The sequence below is a fragment of the Nannospalax galili genome, unplaced genomic scaffold, assembly GCF_000622305.1.
Source record: "Nannospalax galili isolate Female #2095 unplaced genomic scaffold, S.galili_v1.0 scaffold86, whole genome shotgun sequence".
NCBI classification, from domain to species: Eukaryota; Metazoa; Chordata; class Mammalia; order Rodentia; family Spalacidae; genus Nannospalax; species Nannospalax galili.
The window spans coordinates 126,360-143,459 of record NW_008354174.1 but is presented as its reverse complement, the minus strand read 5'-3'; the positions used below and the strand labels follow the sequence as shown (position 1 = coordinate 143,459).

Genomic DNA, 17,100 nt, shown 5'->3' with positions numbered 1-17,100 from the left:
AGGATGAAATCGTTTCATTATTTTTTAAAGATATTTACTTTTATTTTATGTGTGTGTTTGCCTGAATGTATGTATGCATTCCTGGTGCCTGAAGAGGCCAGAGAGGGTTTGGATCTCCTGGAATTGAAGTTACAGATGGTTGTGAGCCACTAAGTGGGTACTGGGAACTAAATCCTGGTACTCTGCAAGAATGGTAAGTGTTCTCAACCACTAGCCATGTCTCCAACTCCTACTAAATTACTTTTTAATAAATTATTTTGATAGTTTTTGTCATGCAAGATTCAAGAACATGTATAAACATAAAAACTGTCAGGGAAAAAAGAACAAAGTTAGGACTGCAGATAGTCTAAATGATTTTTTCCACTGGAGGTTAAACTTGGAATGGTTTGATTTAAAAACAAAAACAAAAACAGAAAATAAAAACTGGACATGTTTGTGTACCAAAGAGTAAAATAAATATTTTATTAAATTAATGCAAGTACAAACAATGATAATCAAATATAGAATCACATCTCCACTTATAGTGAAACAACACAAAAGAATAAAGTGCTTTCCCAACCCAACACAGTGAGAAGGTATTAAGATTCAAAGTGAATACATGGACTGTCTCACCCAGGCAAATCTTCTCTTGAACTTTATACAAACTGGGGAATCCTTCGACAAATAAACATGTGCAGATGAGCAACAGAAAGGGTTCAGCTGGGGATTCTGTTTCTTCAGTCTTGACAAGTGACAAAACCAAGACAATGGCCTCAAGGATGAAAAAAAAACTCTGGGACCCCTGAGAGAACATTGAATCCCAGAGTCTCTGGAAAACAGCATCTCAGAGGCCCCTGTAGTGATAAGAGCCAGTGGCATTCAGGGACTCAAGCACAGCTAATGGGCCTTTCCTGACACAAATGAGGGTCAGGGACGCCAGCAGTCAAGGTACAATGCTGACATTTCCAGAAAGAATCTGTACCTGTGCAAGTACAGTACTGAGGTAAAGTCTGTGTTTAAGAGAGAACAAGTAGAAAACAAACCAAAACAATGCTCCAGACCTACTTCTGTCAGAATTAAGAAGCCTGCCTCTTAGTATTGGGTTGACTCAGTACACCCTGGGGACCAGTGGTCTCCCTTTGATCAGAAATACAAATTTAGTTATAGAGGAAGTGTTAAACACTGACTGTCTAAAAGTAAGGTAGCAGACATCTGGTTTAAACAGTATGAAAGACATTGAAGCTATGGGAAAGAAAATCTAGAAACAAACATCCTAACTTCTGGGATGTTTAAACTTGTCCCAGTAGCTATATAAGAATTAATACATTCAATAAAAAGGTAAAGTGCATGGTAAATGCATAATGTGCTACCATTTAGGAATTTTATTTTTTTATTTTTTGTTTGATTGTTTTTGAGACAGGGTCTCCCTGTAGCCCCAGCTGGCCTAGAACTCACTCTGTAGACCAAGGCGACCTCATTTTCACAGAGATCCACCTGCCTCTGCCTCCTGAGCACTAGGATTAAAGGCACTATACCCGGCTAGGAATTCAAAAAATACATACTTTAATATACATTTCTACATATAGACTGTCTTTAAGAAATGAGCAAAAAGCAGCAGCAGTTGCTTCTGAAGAGGGAAAGTCCATGGTTAGGAGGATGGAGAGGAGCTGTGGGTTTTTAAATTGTCTTTTGGGCCATTCTGAATTCCGAATCATGGATTGTATGTGTGTTCATGCATGTCCGTGTGTATGCATGTGTGCAAGGATGTGGTTCATGTGAATGTGGAAGTCAGAGGTCAACATGAATAGTTTCTCAGGTGCTGTCTACATTTTTATTGTTTTTTTTTTCTTTTTGCTTTTTTTTTTTTTTAAAGACAGCATCTCTTGCAAGCCTGGAGCTTGCCAAGCAGACTAGGCTGGATGGCCAGTGTGTACTGGGGATCTGCCTGCCTCTGCCTCCCAGTGCTGGCATCAAAGGTGTACATAGGCCACACCCAGCTTTTTTTTCAATGTGGGTCCTAAGGATCAAACTCAGGTTCTCATACTTGTGAGGCAAGCACTTTACTGATTAGTCTATCTCTCAATCTCAATATAATTTAAATAGGAAAAAAAGAAAGAAATACCAAACAATAGTAGACACTACATGGAGAACATCAGATTGTGTGGTAAAGATAACAAATCAAGGGTAAATATAATGCTAGATCAGGAACTCAAGAGTTATTTTCCACAGTCTTTTAAGTACTGACTTCTTGAAAAATTTAAAGTGTTTGGATTATTAAACATGCATAAATATATCCAATTGATACTCTGGCTTATTTCTCTATGCTTAGTGCCTGACGTAGTGCAAGGCATGGTATAACATATGATTCTTAATAAGCAGATTTTGAATTAATTTCTTAAAGCATAGCTGTAAATTGTATTCTAAAAGGCCAGCGGGTGAATGATAGAAATCTGAGGATTGTTAGCTGCTGTCGACAAGTTACTTAATCCCTCTGTGTCTTAGGCTATAAAGTGAGTATGATAATAGAGGTCACTATGGGAGTTGCTATGGAGATGAAATGAGATTGAGTGTAGTACCACACAGTTGTAACCCTGATATTTAAACGGAACTAACACTGGCTGAGAATAAGATTATTCAAGTCAATCAATGAGTTAATAAGGTAAGATCCTATCCAAACCAATAGGTTTGTTTGCTATACTTCCCATTTGTATCAATAGTTACAGAAGATACCAACTACCTCACCAAGGCTATATGATTCACTGCCACTGGACAAGTTGTTAAGCAGCAGTTGAGTTTGGTGACAAAATCTTAACAACTATTATATCTTCAAGACAAGTCAATCACAGCCATGCTCCTATGGCAAGAAGAATCCACAGACTCCAAATAAATAGCAAAACCCATACTTTAGGTCTTGCAACTCTTGGGCTCTTATCCAGGCAATGAGTGGAAGAAAGGGGACTTCTGCAGGAACTATCCATTAAATCAGGGATTCTCAACCCAGGATGAGTGATGGACAATTTGCTGATAGGTGCCTCATTCAGAAGTGTCCTTTGTCCCCTTCTTATACACTGATGAGGCTCTCAGCTCCGTTGAGGTGGCAGGGTTTCCTTCCATGCTCCCCTTTCAACACCTTCTTCCCTGTTCTCTCCTCTTCCCTTCCTGGGTTCCATTCCCAGTGCTTGGACCTTTAATGTTCAACATCGTCCACATCTCACTGGCCCTTTTTCTTCATGAATTCCCGCACCGCAGGCTGAGAATCCCTCCTTGAAGATCAGAAGTCTCAGCGCCACTTACGTCTCCTCAAATTGTGTATCTGGAGAGTGATAACAGTTTAGGGGAAAAAACATATGAAGAAATCTAAGAGAAACAAAACTGATGTTTGCTAGACCATATAGTAACTTTGCAATAAAATAAAGAGACAAATTATAGTTAGGCTTTGATTACCCTTACATGATGGATGACTAACCATTCTTGTTTCCCTGTGACTGTCCTTATTTTAAAACTGAAAGTCTATTTTTCTGAGAAACTCCCAGTCCTGAACAAACAGGGTTGGGTTCCCTAAGGTGTTCCAACAGCATAAATGGATGTTGTAAAGCCCATAAGGAACCTGCTTGGACTTGCCCAAGTTAATTAGACTGCTTTAATACTGGGCTCATTGTTTAGTTTCTGTTTCTTTTTTCAAAAAGATTTTATTTATTCTTATTTTCTGTGTACGAGTGTTTTGCTTACATACATGTAAGTGCACCATGTGCAAACTATGCCTGTGGAGGCCAGGAGAGGGCATTAGATCCCCTAGAACTGGAGCTACAGACTCCATATGGATGCTGGAAACTGAACCCTAGTCCTTTGCGAGAACAGCAAGTGATCTCGACCACTGAGCCATCTCTCCAGCCTCTAAGTTTGATTTCCAACTACATTAAAATGAATTAGAAAGCTTATAGTATAACTTTAAAATGCTTTAGTTTTCTCTACTATAAAATGCAAATAATTCTCATATTCACCTCTGATTGTTTTGGGCAGTGTGAGGAAATGAGATACCATATACCACACATGAAGTAGCAAACAGTTAACCACATAGGAGAATCATTTCATTAATTATCCATTCAGTTCATTCAGCATGGTCCCCTGTTGCACGGTGATGCTGGGCTCTAGGGCAGCAAGAGCTTAGCAGAGAGCAGCCACCCTCTCCTCCTTGCCCCCCTGTTCTCCCCACAAAGCTGCTCACCTCTCCTGACTCTCAAGGACCAACCCAGCATTTCCTCAGATGTGGGAGTTCTAGAGTTCTGAGGCAGAGAAGAGTCAGCAGTCCATACAACTAGCCTCCTTCAGAAGGAGGGGAGATCACCAATAGAAGTCCCCTTCTTGTTCTATAGCTTTTTCTTTTCCTTTTTGATCTGCTTTTGTTGTTTGCTATATGGCTCAGGCTGGTCTGCAAGTCCGTATTCTCCTGCCTCTGACTCCAGGGTGCTGGGATTACATACCTATAGAACCATGCCTGGGTGTTCCTTCAATTTTCCCATCTTTTCTGTTATTATTTTTTATTTATTTATCTTTATTTTTAAAATATTTATATTTTTTTATGTGTATGAGTGCTTTGCCTACATGTATATAAGTGCACCTATGTGTGTAATGCCCAAGGAGGTGAGAAGAGAGCATTGAAATGCCTGGAACTAGAGTATGGATGGTTGTTAGCTGCCATGTGGGTGCTGGGAATTGAACCTGAGTCCTCTGCAAGAGCAGCCAATGCTCTTAACCATTGAGCCATGTCTCCACCCCTGCCTTCTGTTATTCTTACCATTTTGTTTCTTTGAGTTTGTATCTCGGATGCCATATTTTTCCACATCTAGAGTTCTCACTAAATAAAAAGAAAACACTCTTAATTCCACATGGCACAATGCTACATCCCACCATGACTGAGTTTCAATTCAAGGGGCCTATGAAACACTGTTTAATCCTTCTAGACTTTTAGCCTGGTGAACTTCCCTATTCCAGGGTTCCAAACCCTGAGGTTAATTATTCAACAATTTAGGTCACATACTTTTGCTCTTAGATTCTCTTTAGGAGTATCTGTCTTTATTTTATGATCTGAGGTACTTTTTTGCCTACTGGTTTTCTGGCCTTCTCTCAACTAACCTTCAAAGATACAATTTGGCAGCAACCATTTCTTTGTGCAAATCCAGGTCCACTCCCATCTCCAGACCTGTCACTGAAACTTGACCCTCATATCCTTGCAACCCTCAGTTCTGTTAAGGGACTATTCTCTGGAAACAGCTGATTTCTGCCCCCTTAGTTTAATCACTTTCCCAGATACACTCACCCTCTTAAGGGGTTGTGGGGAATTTCTCACCGATGGCTGGAATTCCCTTCCATATTCTACTTCCCTATTTGCCATCAGACAAGTCTATGCAAAGACCATGGTTGACTTTCTTGGTATATATTTCAAAGTATTGGGGGGGGGGAATGTTTACTCTGAATCATCTTAAAATGGAAGGAAATTATTTGAATATATTAGTTTTCCTAGATTTTAATCATTCTCACAGATAAGTACTGAAATATATATGGAAATTATTTTTAAAATTATGCCATATTTCCTGCAGAAATTTTGCAAGAATGTTCTATGGTAAAGATACCACAGCTCTATAGAAGGAACTGTTTTTCTTAGTTAAGGTTTCCAGAACCCAGCTCAATATAATGTTGCAACTAATGCAAAACTTGAATTCAGCTGAAATCCACAGGCACTGTAGTGCTTTCTTATCCCAGTCTGTGGTTATTTGCATGGTAAAAAGAAATTGTACGGCACTGAGTTTTCTTCGCCCGCATACATCCCATCACCCCTGCACTCCTGATCTTCACAGCAATGCCCTTCAGCTTTTCTGTGATTACTACCGAATGGTGGGACTTCATCATGCAACCCTGAAAGCTAAGTCAGTTCCAACCTTTATCCAACTCATAACCCTCAAAAATGCTACTGGGTCCAACCATGCTCCAAGATATGTGAGGCTGCACAACAGCAAAATGAGCAGGACTGAAGAGAGAGGTGGCTCACGGGGGTTCACCAGAATCACAGCTAAAACTCACTTTGCATAACTGAAAGTGAGCCCTGATATGGACCACTAACAAAAGACAGCACCTTGCAGGTCAACTTCTCCCAGTAAGATGTTGTTAGTATCTTGGGTAGGACAGCTCTCTGGGATGTGGAACCACCCTATACAAAGCAGGATACACAAACCTGGTTTTGCCTACACAGTGCCCCAGGGACAAGACTTTCATATTCTTCTCCATGCCCCCAGGGGAGACCAGTGCAATGAAGGAAATACCTTTTTTTCTCAGGCAGAAGAGGACTGTCAGTGCTACAACAGGGAACAGCAGGACAGGTCCTAGTGTCACCAGGTGAGTCCTCTTATTTGGGAGAAATACTGCAGGTGGTTCTGGAAATAAGAAGAAGAGGAAGAGGAGGGGAGAGGAGGAGGAGAAAGAAGAAGGAGAAACCACTGATTAATGATTCAGTTTTAATGGGAAATGGTCAGGAGACTAATCGTCCTTGAAGTTTAGTTTAGCTTTAGGTTGATTTTTAATGACTAAAAGCTAATGGCCGCCAAGGGGCTAGAATGATGAGATGGGCCTCCTAAGAAAATGGGAGCAGCATGGAGAAGTGGAAGAACTCCAAGGCTTATACAGATGGAACTGGGTCTGAATTCTATTGCCATTGATTGGCTTTGAAACCCCCAACAAAGCCCTTTAAGCAGCCTACAAAATGAAAATGCCAAGACATTTCTTGTGAGTTTGTTTGTGAAGTGTTTAACACAGTGCTACAGAAAGTGGCTATACAATGTTATATAGCAACCTTGGTGATGTAACTTCCCTGTGCATTCTTTAATACAGCCAATGTGGCAAGGAAGGTCCACTGTAGAGCACAGAAGGCTAATTGGTATTGTTAGGCAGTTTTTGCCACCCCATGTCTGTGATCATGATCAGGAGCCAATGCTTCTTAGCCTTCTCTGCAGTTAGAACATCTCTGGGTTTTCTAGTCATTATTTTCTCTGTGTCTGCAGTTCTGTGCAAGAAGAAAATGGCACAAGGATGCTCTGGGACTGCTCACTCCTACCTCTTGTCATAAGTCTTCCTATTTGGCCCCACTACGAAGCAACTGAGATCCATGACCTTTAGCCACCCAGTTCAATCTTCAAAGGCATGACAGTAGCCAGCCTTTGTCTAGTGGCTCACAGTTTACAAAGCCTGTGTGTGTGTGTGCGTGTGTGTGTGTGTGTGTGTGTGTGAGAGAGAGAGAGAGAGAGAGAGAGACTGTGTCTATGTCTATCTGTGAGTCTGTGTGTCTGTATTTTATCTGAGTCTCAACTTTATGAGTTAGGCATACCAATTTTTTTAAAGTTCCAATTACAGATGAGAAAACAGACTCAGCAGGTAAGTAAGTTACTTCAGGTTGCCCCACAAATAAATTGTCATAAAACAGTTTTTTGTTGTCCTATTGTTTTATTTGTTGTTTTGTTTTTGAGACAGAACCTCTTGTAGTGCATTGCTGGCCTAGAACTTGCTATGTAGCTGAGGATGACTTTGAACTTCTGATCCTCCTGCCTCTGCCACCCAAGTACCTGGATTACAGATATGCCCTACCATGCCAGGTTTATGTGGTGCTAGGGATCAAATCCAGGGCTTCATGGATGCTAGGCAAGGACTCTAGCAACTGAGATATATCTCAGCCTCAAAAAACAGCTTTTAATTGCAGGAACCCACTAATGTAGCTGAGGATGACTTTGAACTTCTGATCCTCCTGCCTCTGCCACCCAAGTACCTGGATTACAGATATGCCCTACCATGCCAGGTTTATGTGGTGCTAGGGATCAAATCCAGGGCTTCATGGATGCTAGGCAAGGACTCTAGCAACTGAGATATATCTCAGCCTCAAAAAACAGCTTTTAATTGCAGGAACCCACTAATACAGTTCTTATTAAAGTCCAGTTCCAGTAAGGATGCCTTCTTTATTTCTAAACTTCTTTTGTTCATTATGGTCCCATGATCATATCAGACTGTATTTTCATACTGGTTGATGTTCCTATGTATTTTCATTTGTTTTCTCTAAAGTTTCTAGAGTATTACTGTCAATGTATATTACGGGAAGGATGGAGGCGGAATTCTCCTTAGAACATCTTTGGGTTTATATTATAATGCTGAACTGCTTGACAAACTCTTCCCATCCTGACCATTTCTGTCAGGTAATGATTTTAAAAATAGTTGAACTTGTATAGGCGAGGATCTCAAATACTTCTCATACCCTACAGCTCATTTTATCCCTACAATAACCTTGCCTGGTGACTTATAATCTGACAGGGAAAGCAAAATACACAGAAGTCTAATAACTTGCCAAGGGACACCAGCCTTATGTTCTAGGAACAGAGAAAACTTCCTTGAACTGAAATATAATGGAATGCTTTGGAGAGGCAATTTGGGAAAAAGGATCCCTCTTGTTTGGAATAAGATAGAAAAGTACATTCCACTTGCTTCCTGCCACAGAGACCCTGGAGAGAAGAGAGCAGCTCTGATGTGCTTGGGTGTGGATTCCTGAAACACAGCCTGAGCTTGAATCCTGCTTTCAGGTTCCCCAGGATGCCCCAGATATAAGAGCATTTCTAAAATGCAACTACTACCTGTTTTCTGGAGCATGGGGACTGTGTCCTAGTCATCTATGAACGTTTTCTCTAAAGTTTCTAGAGTATTACTGTCAATGTATATTACGGGAAGGATGGAGGCGGAATTCTCCTTAGAACATCTTTGGGTTTATATTATAATGCTGAACTGCTTGACAAACTCTTCCCATCCTGACCATTTCTGTCAGGTAATGATTTTAAAAATAGTTGAACTTGTATAGGCGAGGATCTCAAATACTTCTCATACCCTACAGCTCATTTTATCCCTACAATAACCTTGCCTGGTGACTTATAATCTGACAGGGAAAGCAAAATACACAGAAGTCTAATAACTTGCCAAGGGACACCAGCCTTATGTTCTAGGCACAGAGAAGACTTCCTTGAACTGAAATATAATGGAATGCTTTGGAGAGGGAATTTGGGGAAAAGGATCCCTCTTGTTTGGAATAAGATAGAAAAGTACATTCCACTTGCTTCCTGCCACAGAGACCCTGGAGAGAAGAGAGCAGCTCTGATGTGCTTGGGTGTGGATTCCTGAAACACAGCCTGAGCTTGAATCCTGCTTTCAGGTTCCCCAGGATGCCCCAGATATAAGAGCACTTCTAAAATGCAACCACTACCTGTTTTCTGGAGCATGGGGACTGTGTCCTAGTCATCTATGAATAATACACAGAAGTCTAATAACTTGCCAAGGGACACCAGCCTTATGTTCTAGGAACAGAGAAAACTTCCTTGAACTGAAATATAATGGAATGCTTTGGAGAGGCAATTTGGGAAAAAGGATCCCTCTTGTTTGGAATAAGATAGAAAAGTACATTCCACTTGCTTCCTGCCACAGAGACCCTGGAGAGAAGAGAGCAGCTCTGATGTGCTTGGGTGTGGATTCCTGAAACACAGCCTGAGCTTGAATCCTGCTTTCAGGTTCCCCAGGATGCCCCAGATATAAGAGCACTTCTAAAATGCAACCACTACCTGTTTTCTGGAGCATGGGGACTGTGTCCTAGTCATCTATGAATACTCAGTGCCTTAATTTACTGTGTATCATGAGTGACTAATACTCAGGTACTTGCTAAGTGTTTATAAGTAGCAATATGACTTGTATGCAAGAAGGAAGGCAAATAGCACATAGTTAGTAAACCCAGTGTTTATTCATTCCCTCATTCAGCCACCACTGAATGATTATGATGGGCAGCCATTATATTGGTGGGGAGGTGACAGTCTTAGCTTACCTGGGATGATCAACTCAGCTGTGTGGTTTTCCCCTGGACCTAATCTCCGAAAAGTACAGTAGAAAGCATCGTTAGCTGTTGCGTTGATCCTCAGCATGCTGGTCACATTGAAAATCTTCTCTTCCCTCTGGGAAGTAGTGACAGTAGTCTTGCCACTCAGGAATTGGTGGTCACTATTTGTCCAGATGACTTCAGCCTCAGGGTAACCCTCAGCCTGACATGTTAGTTCATGTTCAGACGTGACTGGATCCACGGAAATTCTGTGGTTGATTTTGCGGTATGGGGCTAGGTCATAAGCAAAAAGAAGTCAGGGCTTTCTCCCATCACAGTAAGACACATGACTTGGTGCTATCTGCCTAGAGAGAGTATGTGTACAGGCTAGATCTTAGAAAGATAAGTCTCCTGCTCAGCTGGGTCAGCAGTGGGGAATCCTTACTAGTCTGCCTCAGCTCTTCTGTTAAAACATGGGCCATTTGGTTTAAAGAAACAACAGTGTTGCTATAAAAACCACATTGGTACATTTATTGGGCTCAAACTAAATATACTATTCAAATGAAATAAGCCATCATCTTTAACTCATCTTTCTATTTAAATATAAAATATATCAAGTCTTTGTCTCTCAGTAAAGTGCTATTGTTTTTTACATAGGGTCCCATTTCTTCTTAAATTTATTCGTGGATATTTTCTCTTCATTGTTGTAAAGCTGTCTTTATAAATATGAATCTTTCCAACTGCCAAGCACTATTTTTTGTACTTTATTTAATAAACTGTTTTCAATGTATCATTTATTTTTATATAAATAAATGATCAGAAATTAGATACGAAAATGTACACTATGTCATTTGTAAAAATGGATATATGTCCTACTGATACTTTTTGATGTTTAAATATATTTTAAAATTTGAGAATAGTTTTGTATTTACAAAAGTTGTAAAAATAGTTCAGTTATTGAACTGCTTACCCAGTGTCCCCCTATTCACATCACGCGTCACCATGGGAGAGTCAACATAACAGGAACCGACTTTCACTCGTTACTATTAACTAAACCCAGTACTCTGGCATTCCACCAATGTTTCCCTAATGTGCTTTTTTCTGTTCTAAGAATTCATCTTGGATACATAATGATATTTATTTTTTAAACTTTCATGTTGGCTATTGAAAACTTCCTTAGCTATTCCTTTTTCTTTCTTTTTTTTTTTGGTCTTTTTGAGACAGGGTCTCTGATAGGTGTAAAAAGTTGCCAGAGAAGAACAGCTAGAGGAGGAAGCACCAAGACACAGATAAAACTCTCAGCGGGGTAGAGTTTTATTTTGCAAGGGACACGTTCCCTTTGGGGAAGGGAAAATGTCAGCCCACGGATTGATTGTGAGCTGGGGCTTATATAAGGGGGCTTCAGGGTGCAGAAGGCGGGAAGTTTTAGGAAAAAAATTGGAGGGGGGCAGGAAAAGCGGGGCTTGTAAACCTGGCTCTGTTCTGTCTACCAGACAGGATCTGGGTCAGGAAGTGTTTATTTTTTGTCCTCCTAAGATAAGGGAAAAGCTGTTGTACTAAAGCAGTTCCTCAAATCTTTGGTTAACAGGCAGAATCTGCTTATCTTGTCTTTGGAGAGATCAAAGGAAAGGCAGGCTGCCTCTTAGAAGAGTCTGCTTCCTTTGACTTCAAAGACCAAGGTGCTTATCAACTTGGTTCCCTTTTCTCAGGGGCTTGAGAAATCTGAAGTCTGTGAGATTCTGTTGGAGAGGGGGACGGCTGCTGCGGTTTGAAACCCTAATAGTCTCCCCAGCTGGCCTGGAACTCACTATTTAAACCAGGCTGGCCTTGAACTCACAGAGATCCAAAGGTGTGCACCACCACACCCGGCCATCATTAGGTATTCTACTCAAGACAAAGAGCTTGATTAAATTTTAGTTTGTGAGTCTTGTGGGATTAGGATACCCAGTTTTCTGACTATTCTAGGCTGTGTAATACACACATCAATCTAAGAGCTTCACTCCTGTTTCCTCATTATAAGTAAATCGCCATGTTTATCCTGTTGGAATAATCATTGCTTTACTCATAATACTTTAGTGAGTCACTTACACTCTAGACTAGAGCCCCCACTTCCTTTTCAGAATACCTTTCACAAAGACATAATAAAAGCTTTGTAATATAACATTTTCACAGAAATTTGACACAAAGCAGCTAGGACTAAAGACAAAGCTGAAAAAAAATGATGTAATGTTTTGTTTCTCTTGAATCAAAGAAACCACCAACAATAGAATAGATATGACTATGACTTCAAACATGCAAACAATGGCTTTTATAAGTACTTGAGCCCTCAGTCTGGCATTTTGTGGGTCACATAGCACACGACTTGATTTCTGGGAAATTCAAAGTTAGGCTTAAAATCATTGCTGATGATAAAATATTCAGAGTAAAATGTTAGCTGTCTTAGCCTTTCTATCATTTTCGTGAGAGAAGATTAAAGCAGGGCACTGCTGGCTGTCCCTGGGTCTCACTGTCTGCCGTAGGAAGAGGGGAGGCTGAGTGACTCACTCTGAAGTTATTGTGGTTTTCAAATTCTCTTGTCTACTTTTTCGTTTTGGGAAAAGGGTCTTATGTAAACCAGGTTAGCCTTGAACTCTCTACGTAGCTGTGGATGACCTTGAACCTCTAATCCTCCTTCTGATGCCCCTACCTTCTGAGTGCTGGGATTGCAAGTATGTGTATGTGTATCATACCTGGTTTTATTTGTTACTGGGGATTGAACCAGGACTTCATGCAAGACAGGCAAGCACTCTACCAACTAAGCTAAAAATCTATCTCTTGTCAACTTTTAATTAAACTAACCTTCTTATAAAATGGGCTAATTAAAAAGTTTCCCAAAAGAAACTGAGGATTGAAGATAATGCTAACAATTCAAACACAAAGCAAAAGAAAATGTCAGAAGTGATTTTACCAACCACTTTACAAGGTTAAAAGCAATAGAAAAAGACCCCCCCCCCAAAAAAAACAAGTGCTTAATTGGATGTGATAAAGTATTGGCTAAAATAAACCTCAAGATTATTAAAACCATCTACATTTGTTAATGGTGAATTTCACCCTAACGTGAAATATTGCTTGTTAAATTTATTTCTTCTTTCGGAATGTCTATTTTTGTTGTGTTGTTGAGGAAGGATCTCCCTGTAGCCTCACAGGCCTAGAGCTCACTATGTAGACCAGGATGGCCTTGATCTCAGAGATCTGCCTGCCTCTGCCTCTGAGTGCTGGGATTAAAGGTGTATACCACCACACCCAGGTGAAATGTCTATTTGTATATTTCTAGAATGAATCATACCTTAGGTTGTTGAATCATACAAAATCAGTGAGTTATCTTCTTTTGATATTCAAAAATGACAATTTTTTGTAATACAAGCTATATGTAAGTACAAAATATATTCTTTATAACCACACACAAGTTTAAAATGCTTTATGGATGGAGCAGAAAACAATTTTTTTTCAAACTCCTGGTTTAGTAGATCTAGAAAACTATGCTAGTGTTGGCTGATCAAGACCAAGAAAAACTCAGCTTAGCTTTGAAATCATTATACAACCTGATACCTACTCCAGAGGTACAGAGATAGGCAATAAAATATAGTTATTAAGAGCACAGACTTAAAAAGACAAGACTGTCAAGGTTTAGAGCCCAGCTTTACAACTTTAGCTGAGTGAATTCTGGGCAAACTTTTATTCCTTTGGACCTTAGTTTTCTCAATGCTAAAAGGGAAGGAAAATGTTACATTTGAATCTAAGATGCCATCTATTGAAAGACATATTAGGTTTTGAAAAATAGTAAATAAGAAAAAATATCATGGTTACGATCAAGTGCCTGCCCCGCAGAGTCCTGTTGAAGATTAAATGAATTATTATGAGCAAAATGCTCAGTCCTAGGCCCACACATACTAGGTGTTGCCTAAGTATTAATTACTACTCTTTCTAGTGCTGATTAGTCAGACCATGGCTACATCAGTGTGGCCTTCTCCTCTCTTTTCACTGCCCCTGCAGTGGACTCTTATGAAGTTCTGATGAAAAGTCTCAGAAATAAATTTTCATATATTCAAACTTGCTCATATTTCAAAAATTTGAGGTTAATCTATTTGAAACAATCATTCATTTATTCAACAAATACTATTCTAGTACTTTATGTTAAGGCCTAGGGATACAACAGTGAATAAAATGGACCAAAACTCCTGCCCTGTGGAGTCTGCGCTCTGGAAGGAAGAATGAGTCAATAAACAAGACAGGCATAGTTATGTGCTATGCTATGTCATACGAGGAGAGATGCTATAGAAAAGATTTCAACAAGGGCTGGGGAAACTAGTGGGGGATGACGGTCCATAACCCTTGGTTCTTAGAATTAAAGTAGTTCTTACAGCTGTTTACTCCCATTTAAAGTACTAGAGATAGTAAATGGTCATCTCTTTTTCCTGATACTAAGTCCAGTGATTAAGGCTAAACATTTTCAGGTGAAAGCCAGGTGCCTAAGAGTCGTAACTCTTGAAAGGTGCAGTGACTCCCATATTGATAATAGTAATTGAGTTAATCTAAAACTAAACCCTTTCAGATTTCAGTTTTGAAATGCTTCACCTTTATTAAAATCCCATGGTAAGTGAACTCCCTGTGGGGAAGCTGTGTTACCACACACTTACAGTAATGGGAAGAGAAGCATTATTGTGAAATCATTTGCATAGAAGATGACTCAGGAGTTCTACTTCCTTGGCATGTAAAGCTTCTATGTACCTGTCACTAGGATGCTAGGGAATGAATCTGGGCCTACCACCTGCTAGGCAAGTGTTCTAGCCCTGACCTACATCCTCAGCTTTGTTTGTATTTTAAGTTTTTTGAAAAAAGATCTTGCCAAATTGCTCAGGTTGCCCTTGAACTTCCTGTGTAGCCCAGGCAAAGCTCAACTTTATGACACCCGTGCCTCTGCCTCCCAAGTGTCTGGGATTACAGATCTGTGCCACCAACATCTGACTAGGCCATGGTTCATATTCTTGATTTAGCTTAGCTCAGCTCCCAAACCACCATATGCAAATGATGAGACAAATTGGGAGTAGGGTGCTAATTTAGTCATTTCTAAAAGAAAAAGAAATGGTCAAACAAGACAGATCTTCAAGTCTATTTCATTACCACTTTGCTACATCAAAGACTCCTTCATTCAAATGCCATCAGTACAGCAGACTTCCTGTTGCACTGAAGTTACTGTTGAGCCAAATAATCTGGAATAAACTCTTCCCCACCACAAAGTCAGCTATCTACTCCTTGCACATTCCCAACAGGCCGATAAGAAACCTCTGGAAACAAAATTCAATGCTCAATGCTTCCTTCTTCCTGACTGCCAGGATTATGTTTTCTCCCTATCCCAAATCTAGCAATGTTGACTATTATGGCCTTATGGTTAAATAATTTATTTAAATGACTTGTAACAAAATAGATACTGATGTTTTCTGATAGAGTAACCCATGTTCAAAACTTAATCACATTCCAAGCATTCATAAATGTCACAAACGAAGCATATGGTAAATACAATGAAAATTAAGTCTACTTCATAAGACAAGTAACATTTTCATAATTAAGCCAGCACCAGTGACCCATCAAGTGGACACATTTTCCTATGTCTACATAATTTGATTTTTGAGTTAATAATTATTCTGATCTTCCGCGGTAAATGTAAATTTCCCAATTATATTATTGATCTTCAGATTAGCTCAGAAGATCAGTGGGAGATTATTTAATTCTAGTCAACTATTTTAAAAGTTATCATAAAGACAAAAGAAGGAGGCAGATGATCTCAAAGTTATGACTAGAGGGGACAGATTCAATTCATGACTGGTTCCAGCAGGCCACAGAGGGCAGTTCTGAATGGGAGGGGTGTCACTGTGGGAAGTGTATGAAGAGAAGAGCCTTTCGGGGAATTTCTGTCCTTGTGGGCTTTCGGATTAGCTGTTCATGCCTGGGATAGTTTCAGCTCTCAATTCTATCACACTCAACAGAGAAAGCAGAGGTGGTTAAGTAAGGTGTTTTCCTTCCCTTGCTAGTTCCAACTCAAAACTTTGAACTCAAGTGACCCGATGACATTTTTGTGGGTAAGGATCCAGGAATTATCATTCATGGTTCCTCTTCAATACTTCAAGATAACAATGGTATAGGTCCTCAAGATGACTATATGGCTGGTAAGCACAGTTTATGCCTTCTCTGTTGAAGACTGGCTTCCTCTACACTTAACATACCTTTTATAGATTAACTTCAAGTCTTTTAGAATGAAGACCTTACGTAGGATTTCATATTTACATATATTTGTTTGAATTTTATATGGAGATGTTCAAAGGAAGGAAAACATGGCAGGTCCAATAGAATAAAAAAATCCGAAAGTCTAAAAGAAATGGATGGATATCTGAAATCATGGGAACCTCCAAAGTCAAACCAAGAAGGCATAAAACTAAGAAGAGATTAACAGTTTAAATAGACCCATAACATATAAGTAACTTGAAACAGTAATACAAACCCTCCCAACTACAAAAAGCCTAGGCCCAGATGGATTTACAGCAGAATTCTACCAGGCATTTCAAGAAGACCTTCAACCAATACCACTTAACTTATTGAAAATAATAGAAACAGAGGGAGAACTCCCAAATTCCTTCTATGAAGCCAGCATCACTCTAATACCCAAATCGGGTAAAGACACAACCAAAAAAGAAAACTATAGACCCATATGCTTAATGAACATAGATGCAAAATTTATCAAAATACTTGCAAATCACATACAGACACACATCAAAAAGATCACTCACCATGATCAAGTAGGCTTTATCCCAGAGACACAAGGATGGTTCAATATATGCAAGTCAATTAATATCATTAATCATATAAATGGACTCATATAAAGACAAAAACCACATTGTCATCTCAATAGATGCAGAAAAGGCTTTTGACAAAATTCAGCATGTATTTATGTTCAAAGTCCTAAAGGGAATTGGACTGGAGGGAACATACCTCAACATAATTAAAGCTATATACAACAAACCCACAGCCAATATCATCCTAATGGAGAAAAAATGGAACCATTCCCATTAAAATCAGGAACCAGACAAGGATGTCCACTATCTCCACTCCTTTTCAACACAGTTTTTGAAACTCTTGCTAGAGCAATAAGACAGGAGAAGGAAATTAAATGATTACTAATTGGAAAAGAAGAGGTCAAATTATCC

At 39.6% G+C, this 17,100-nt stretch overlaps 1 protein-coding gene across 1 annotated transcript in view; it reads right to left on the bottom strand.

Moving 5' to 3' along the window:
- Positions 1-448: 448 nt before the first annotated feature.
- Positions 449-17,100, bottom strand: part of Cd274 (CD274 molecule) — a 24,330-nt gene continuing 7,678 nt past the window's right edge. Inside the window, exons 4-7 of the mRNA XM_008851189.3 lie at positions 9,872-10,156; positions 6,297-6,407; positions 4,775-4,834; positions 449-3,292 (exon numbers count right to left, since the gene is read on the bottom strand). Coding sequence (XP_008849411.1) covers positions 3,270-3,292; positions 4,775-4,834; positions 6,297-6,407; positions 9,872-10,156 — 479 coding nt within the window. The 3' untranslated portion in view covers positions 449-3,269. The remainder of the gene's footprint in view (positions 3,293-4,774; positions 4,835-6,296; positions 6,408-9,871; positions 10,157-17,100) is intronic.